This window comes from Orycteropus afer, unplaced genomic scaffold, assembly GCF_000298275.1.
Source record: "Orycteropus afer afer isolate SDZICR_OR568_19922 unplaced genomic scaffold, OryAfe1.0 scaffold00082, whole genome shotgun sequence".
Classification (NCBI taxonomy): Eukaryota; Metazoa; Chordata; class Mammalia; order Tubulidentata; family Orycteropodidae; genus Orycteropus; species Orycteropus afer.
The window spans coordinates 4426419-4434786 of record NW_006921669.1 but is presented as its reverse complement, the minus strand read 5'-3'; the positions used below and the strand labels follow the sequence as shown (position 1 = coordinate 4434786).

Below are 8368 nucleotides of genomic sequence, written 5' to 3'. Positions count from 1 at the left end.
AACTTACCTATCTATGAGGATTTCTAATGTCAATAAAATTAAATGGAACTAGAGATTAAAATATGCTAAAATAAGAGATTGGAAAATATATCGGTAGCATAGTGGCTAAGGCACTTGACTGCTAACCAGAAGGCTGGAGGTTCAAACCTACCAGCCACTCCTCGGAAGGAAGACTGGGCAATCTACTTCCGTAGTGACACTGCTTCGGAAACCCAAGGAGGGGGTCGCTATGAGTTGGGTCCAACTTGACGGCAGATAACAACAACAACAACATAGACATATAAAACATGTCATTTTTATCCTTGCATCACTAATTAAAGAACAGAATAAAAATATTTAGCTCAAAATTTTGCTAACTCATAAAACCTTGCATAATTAGACTAGGGTTTTCATTGCACAAGTGAGGAATTGCCATGCTATTTGAAACCATAAAAGAGTAAACATCAATAATGACTGAATTCATCCTCTAGATACTTGTTCATAAGCTAGGAGAATATAGACCTTAAAGAGTCAGCATTCTGAATTAATGTTTCTTTTTTCATAGGTTTAAACATTGAAAGACTATTGTGTTAATAACTAGCATTATAGCTTACAGCATTTCCAAAAATCCCACACGCTTTTTTTAGGCACAGTTGAAGATTCATGGTTCTTTTTCTCAGCCAATCATATAGCATTCAGTAATAAAGCAAGTCACACTAAATCTTGAAAATGTATGTTTTGTAAGTTTTACTTTAGTGGATAATGCTGTTCCTTCTTAAAAAATATGAAACACTGTAGCTTACATTGGAACTATTCCACAGTAGTTGCTGCATCAAAATAACCAATCAAACCCACTGCCATCCAGTCAATTCTGACTCACAGCAACCATACAAGGTAGAGTAGAACTGCCCCACAGGGTTTCCAAGATTGAAAACCTTTACAGAACCAGATTGCCTCATCTTTCTCCCGCATAGTGGCTGGTGGATTAGAACCGCCAACCTTTTGGTCAGCAGCCCAATGCTCAAGATAGTATGTAGAAATTGTATCATACGAATGAAATGAAAAATAGAGTAACAAAACCACTAAGCATGCATTTCATTTTTCATACTATAGATGTTAAAAATAATGCTTACAGAAAATCAACACATTCAGGATTACTGATGCATAACACTAAGAAGCAAGAGGCTATTTTGCATAATGCAAGCAGCCTTGTAAAATTATCACTATTACTAAGGACAAGCTGCATCTCTACAAGTAGTCATTTTAATACCTTGATGTGTGGCTGGATTACTGGACTTTAAGTTTGAGAAAGAATGAGTAAAAACCTCCCACTGGAAAATCTTGGTTAATTAATAGGCTCTTTCAAAAAGGACATCTGCTGAGGTTGAATGTTCCCATGAACTCAAGATAAAATTCGTTTCAAGAAAGGACATGCAGCAATCACAAATGAAACCATACTAACCAATTTCTATGTTAACGGACTACTTGGTTTAACCTGTATTTTCCATTCCCTCCATGAAAATACCCTGACTCAAGCACACCGGACTCTCAGGGCCCGCAGGCCACTAGCTATCATTCTCGGTCAGCTGTTTGCTCCCCTCTATATTTTTGTTTTGCTAATTTTGTGTCATTAGATTAAATATTAAATAAACCAAGAATATGAATACAAAGGAAATTCTTTAAAAACTTGATTGAGGTTTTTTTTTCACATTCAAAGATCACTATAAATTTAATTAAATGGGCAAACCAATTATAAAAGATGAGGGAGAAATGATTATATGTAATAATATATTACAGTCTATACAAGTGTATATATTTTAATATATACTTTATAATGAATAATATAATAATTCAAAATGTCATGGTCAAGGTCACAAAAATCAAGACAAGGCTGAGGAACTTGTACAGTTAAAGGAGATTACAGAAACATGACAACTAAATGCAAAATAATCCTGGATTAAACCTTGGATCCTTTCGCATCCAACTTCAAGAAAAACGGTATTGTGCGTGTGGTTCATACAAGACAGGCCACTGGGAGCTCTAATCACTATTCATACTGTAAAGAAACAGCTGTACTCTACATCAAACATTGGTACATGACTGTACATTCATCTGTTTTAATATAAAATGTTTTAAGGTCTAATTAAATGTACATGTAAGTGTGTCTTTTGAAAATTCTATGCTTTTAGTGGCTTTTTTGATAAACCACCCAATAACCAACTGGTGCAGATCTCATCCGGTAAGAAGGTTCCTCTGTGTATATACTTTATACCTTCATCTCACGCATACCCAGCCCATTTTCTAGTCCCTTCCATTCCCTTCTTCTTGTTCTAGATAGAGCTACTTGTACAACCCGAGAAAGCAATTATTCCCCACTTCTTATCCCAAATGTGAAACCTTTTTAACCTTTGAGCTATTTTATCCACTACTTCCATTTCTAAAGAAACACTAGATTAATGTGCATAGTAAATCAACATGTAGAAAAGTTACAAAATCACCAGTTTCAACAAAAAAAATGTACAGTAAGTTATTAAACTGACAAAAAATGTCAAAATACAAAAATGGAAAAAACTTTACTATAAAGTTAATGTTTTAGACTTGTATGGTATGTTGAAATTAAGTAGACCAGGTACATACTACCAGGTCATAAAAACATTTAAAAATATACTCACTCTATACAACATTCAATGACATGGTGGAAAACACTTTTTTAAAAAATTACTACATGTCTAACATTAAATTGTTATAGCTTTTTCTAAATAAGTACCTGTCTGGTATACTTTAAAAGTAGCACAGAAACTTGTTTAAAAATAAAACTTAAAGAAAGCGAAAACTGTATTATAAATTTAAGATACTTATCACTGTTGAAAATTTTTCACAAAGTAGCTGTAACATTCTTACATTATACTGCTCCAGATTTTTCTCTTTATTTGCCTCAGTGTCCTCCAAATCCTTATGTATAGCAGCAATCTGTCTTTTCTTGTCATTAATAGCCTGGTCTAAGGATTTGAGTTCCTTTTTAATCCACTTATCCCTTTCTTCTTTCGATGTAAACTGGCTTCCTCGACCCTGCTTTGCATAAAGATCCGTTCTTTCCTGGGTAGCTTGGGCCAATCTATAGAAGACAGGTGAAGAAAAGAATGGGTGAAAAACAAAACAGGAAACAATCCAGTTTCACAGAAGTCAACAACTGCAACTATACATAGCCATTTTTTTCACATTATAGAAATAATAAACCATCTCTCTTCATCAGAGAAAAAACCAGGGGAGTGTAAAAACCAGTTATACATTTAACAGAACTTCTTTGAGTAGTTTCACATTAATCAAACCACAGTGAAAGTCAGGTAGAACAGCCCACACCTTAAGAATTTCAAGCAGACCCCATGCTCACACCAGGTCTAGGTTAGTCACTATACCTAAACCTTCAGTTCTACTGCTCCATCTCAGGAACTTTCAAACATGGCCCAACTATGCTTGACTAAATAAACATTTTCAATTCCTTACAATAAAAAACACTATAAAGAAAGGTTAAAAGGCAGAGAAAGATTAATGTTCTAATTACGTAAAACATTCTTATTAAAAAACCCATCAGCAAGAAAATGGACAAAAGATATAAAAAGGCAATTCACTAAAACAATATAAGAGATGTAAAAACATGGTAATATACTAAATTAATGTGAAAATAATAAATATTGGCAAGTCCAATATATAAATCGATATAAAAATGTCTAGATGTTAAAACAGCACTGAGTAAAAAAAGTAAAAATTACAGAATAACACATAAAGACACCATTTGGATTTAAAAAAGCCAAACAACTTCTAGCAATTTATCTTAGGCAAGTTACTTAATCTCTCAGAGCCGCAAGTTTGTTGAATTTAAAATGGGTGTAATATCAATTTCTTAAGGCTTTTGAGTAGAAAAAAATGTCGGTGATGTGCATAAAGGAACACTGGGCCCAAAGTAGTTGATTAACATTGGCTATTATTTTTTAAAATGAACATTTATCTTTTGTCCTTAATTACTGCTAAAACCAAAAAACCCACTGCCATCAAGTTAATTCTGATTGATAGAGACCTCTGTTAGGTTTCCAAGGCTGTGGATCTTTACAGAAGTGGATGGCCTCATCTTCCTCCCACAGAACACATGGTAGATGTGAACTGCTTACCTTCTGGTTAGCAAATGCCTTACCCACTATGCCCCAGAGCTCCTTTAGTGCCTTCTTAATCCACAACTATATAGGTTCTATAAGGAGTTCTGGTGGAGCAGTGCCTAAGGCATTGGACTGCTAACCATAAGGTTGGCGGTTCAAAACCAGCAAGGCACCCCGTGGAAGGAAAACAGGGCAATCTACTTCCATAAAGATTTACCACCTCGGAAACCCAATGGGGGTCGCTATGAGTTGGAATTGACTCAATGGCAGTGGTTTGGGTTATATAGTTCTATAGAGGAACTATGTAGAAAGTATTGGTGAAAATCCCAGACCTAGCAATGCCTCGTTCTTCTTTTTCTTTAACACTGTTGAATTTAGGTTCTGTTTCTGCCAGTTCTTTCTGCTTTTCTTCTATTTTTTCAAGCAGTTTCTGCCTCTCTTTCAATAAGCGTTTCTGTAAATAAATCAAGATAAATAAAAATTCAATCTGCTTACAATTTTTTTCATTTATAAACCTAAAATGATTCCTTATAAACTTTATGACAAAATGGAACCTTCAACATAAAACTGAATTTTTTTTTAAATTTAAGAAACAGGTAGTATTGGGTTGCTTCTGTAGTGCCAGTTACTCTAATGTGGCAAATCTTTTACAAAAAATTCAAGCATGTACCCTTCACAGAAAGGACTGTCTTCTGTAGTTCCCACTTAGCTAAATAGTTTCAGCATTTTAACCTACCCGTTGCTCACTATTGCCTGCCAACTCATCTTGCAAATCCTTGGCTTTAAGTTCCAACTTAGTCCTCTGCTTAATCTGTTCTTGTCGTTCAGCACTGAGCTGTTCCTTTTCTTCTTTCATAGCTGATATTTTTGTTTTCAGTTCTCGAACTTGGCGTTCAATATCCTATTTAAAAAGCATGGAACAGAAATGAGTCACGCAATCAGAAGCAGAATTATGACACCATTAATTCTATCTTTTTTTTTTTTCTTTCTGAAGTACACTTTCGGTACTACTGTTAACTCCCTAGATTACAAACATGCAGATTTACTGACAACTCCCACTTGTTCTTCAATGTTTTGTAAATTGGTCCTCACTTGAAATGGTTGAACCAACCCCTACTCACAACAAATTCTTGATCATAATCATCTTCACTTGCTGAACATACAGTTTTTATTGCTGTTGTTTATTGTGATTTGGGGAAAAGTTTATGGAGAAAATTCATTTTCCACACAACAGTTCAGACACATTTTCTCATGACACTGACTACAATTCCTCACAATGTAACAGCTCTCTTCTTACTTCCTCCCCATAGTTATCTCTGCCCTGTGTCCTTCCCTCCCATGCACTCCTGCCCCAACCCCAGCTATCTCCCTTTGCAAACACTGCCCTCTGTTCTCCCATGATTGATCAATCCAAGCACTCTATCTACCAACATGCAGCTTTTCAATCACTGAAAAGACTTCTGAGTCTTTTCTTACACAAACCCATTGCCATCAAGTTGATTCCTACTCATAGCAACCCTATAGGACAGAACAGAACTGCACCATAGGGTTTTGGAGCCTGTAAAGCTTTATGGAAGCAGACTGTCTCATCTTTCTCCCATGGAGCACTTGGTAAGTTCAAACCACCGACCTTCTGGTTAGCAGCTGAATGCCTTAATCACTAAGGCACCAGAGAGTAAGGCTAAATAAGAACCATATGCACCTGTTTCCACTTACCTACAAATTCAACTTAAAGACCCACTGAAGAATGGATTTCAGCCATAACCTGGGGACTGCCTATATTCTGTCCCTTCATTAATCAATTTCTGTGACTCCCCATTGTGGTTACCATTCCATAATCCTGATATAGAAGTTTTATTACTAAGATCAAAAATTACAAGCTAAGCTCAGGTTAATTTATAATCTTACCTCCATTTTATCTCTGGCATCCTGCTGGGCATCTCTTAACTGTCGAGATTTTTCTCCACTAGTCTCTCGCTTAGCAGAAAGCTAGGGGAGAAAACAACCCACAAAAACAAGTAAGTTTCCATTTCTGACCCATTTTATATTTAATACTTCATAGCATCTAATAACTGTGTTTTATCCTATCTGTTAAAATAAACTAAAAGTAATCATTCATTTAACCATTTTTACAAAAACAAACCACTGCAGTTTAGTCAAATTCCAACTCATAGCAACCCTATAGTACAGATTAGAACTGCCCCATAAGGTTTTCAAAGCTGTAAATCTTTATGCAAGCAGACTGTCACATCTTTCTCCTGAGGAGCAGCTAATGGGTTTGAACCGCAGACCTTTCAGGCAGCAGCTGAGTGCTTAACCACTGGGCCACCAGGGCTCCACTGTTACAAAAAAATTTTTAAATAGTTTTCTTTAAATAAAAAACTCCTGTAGTTGTAAGCATTACCATTACCTAAAACAATTAAATTATTGTACAAAATGTCAGCAATACTAATTAAAAAATACCTTTGAAAAAGTCATGAAAAATAAAATCCAAGGTGGTTTTCCTCTTAGTCTGTCTGACACCACCATCTGGTTGTATTTCAGACACAACTACAAGGACTACATGGGCCTAGAAAGTTTCTTTTGAGTAAACTGAAAGAGAAACAGCTAATTCAGATAATTTTTAGTTTTTAAATTTCTACTTTAAAATCACTGAAAGTGTAAAAATAGCATAAATATAATATATTCATAAAAATAAATTACTCTGATTCAAGTGACAAATGTAAATATTCTACCTCATCGAGTTTAGCACGGGTCTCGTTAAGTTCCTGATTGTAAATGGTATATTCCAGAGCTCGTCTCATCTTATCCCACTTCTGATACTGAGCTAGTTCTTCCTTTTCTTCCTCTAAGGTATGTAATCTCTCTTCAATATATTTTAACAATTCATTGATCTTTTCCCGCTTGCCCTCTTAAAAAAATGAGGAGAGGGAGAGAGCAGTTGAATGAAGTTTTTACATAGTATCATTTCTCAAATAAACCATAAAGTAAACTTAATATTTAAGAACTGGCAGTATTTCTTTGATATTATATAGTAGCCAAACTTAAGATACTAAAATGACAATCAAGTTTTATGATGAAAAACATCAGAAAACACACACACAATGACAATAATTCTTATACTATATGTGGTAAGGTCCTTAGCTTCCTTTCAAGCCAGTGTGCCTTCTCACGTTAAAAAAAAATCCCATTAATACTGTCAGTGTTACTGATTCTCAATTTCTATTAATAACAGCATTATCTATAGCTGCCAAATACTGAGTAACTATTTCTAAGCAACTAAAAACTTAATCCCAATTATAACTCTAGAATACATCTGAATTGGTTGTGCTCATTAACAGTGATGAGCACAGAAGAGTGGACCTGCAAAGGCATTCTTATCTAACAGGTGTACTTCTTTATTCAAAGAGAGGAATTTTAGAAATCTCAGACCTTAAACTGCCTCAAACTCATTTTCTCTCTGTTTAAAAGACACACAAATTATCATACAATGTATGTCTGAAAATATATAAAAGATATAACTCATTTTAACTATTATAACATGATGATAAAGTAATTTGCAAAAAAAGAAAAAGAAAAGAAATACGCTCACATCTCACTAATCAACATGGTTATTAGGTTTCAAAGACCAGGCTGTTATGTGATCAGTGTTATGCAAAAATGGAAGATAAGCACATCAGATCACAAAAAGGAAGATGACTTGCAAAAAGGACAAGGAGGCTACATCTTCTGACCTCCTCTAACCCCACAAGAGGAGGACAGAATCACCATCAATATCCCAAGGCCTATTCCTGCAAGGCCAGACATGCTGCCTCCCCCCGGCCCTTTCACCAACTGTTCCTCCCAAAGCACCACCACCTCTCTCCTGGGTTCGATAATTTGCTGCAGTGGCCACACAGAACTTACAGATTATGAGGTTTATTAGGGAAGCACCAGACTACAATTCAAGTTCAGGAAAAATGCTCAGTCTCTCTCTCAGACCACCGTCTCTCAGATAAGTCTCTCAGTCTTTCCCCCAGCAGTGCATGTCCCTCAGTATCTTACTCAGCAAGGCATGTCTCTTGCATCTCTTTCCCAGCAGCACGTGTCTCTTTCAGGAGCACGTGTCTCTTTCAGCAGCACGTCTTCCTCAACCAGCAGTCAGAGAGAGTTCTGCCTCTAGGAGGCCTCCTTTTGAGCCTGGCAGAGTGGCCAAACTAGCCAATCATAGCATCAGAACTCTAAGCACCTGAGAGAGA

General features: G+C 35.8%; 1 protein-coding gene across 1 annotated transcript in view; it reads right to left on the bottom strand.

Moving 5' to 3' along the window:
• SMC3 (structural maintenance of chromosomes 3) overlaps window positions 1-8368 on the bottom strand; it is a 50902-nt gene that overhangs the window by 19542 nt on the left and 22992 nt on the right. Inside the window, exons 7-12 of the mRNA XM_007941603.1 lie at window positions 8234-8243; window positions 6866-7041; window positions 6039-6119; window positions 4867-5031; window positions 4463-4584; window positions 2881-3094 (exon numbers count right to left, since the gene is read on the bottom strand). Of these exons, the coding sequence (XP_007939794.1) occupies window positions 2881-3094; window positions 4463-4584; window positions 4867-5031; window positions 6039-6119; window positions 6866-7041; window positions 8234-8243 (768 nt within the window). The remainder of the gene's footprint in view (window positions 1-2880; window positions 3095-4462; window positions 4585-4866; window positions 5032-6038; window positions 6120-6865; window positions 7042-8233; window positions 8244-8368) is intronic.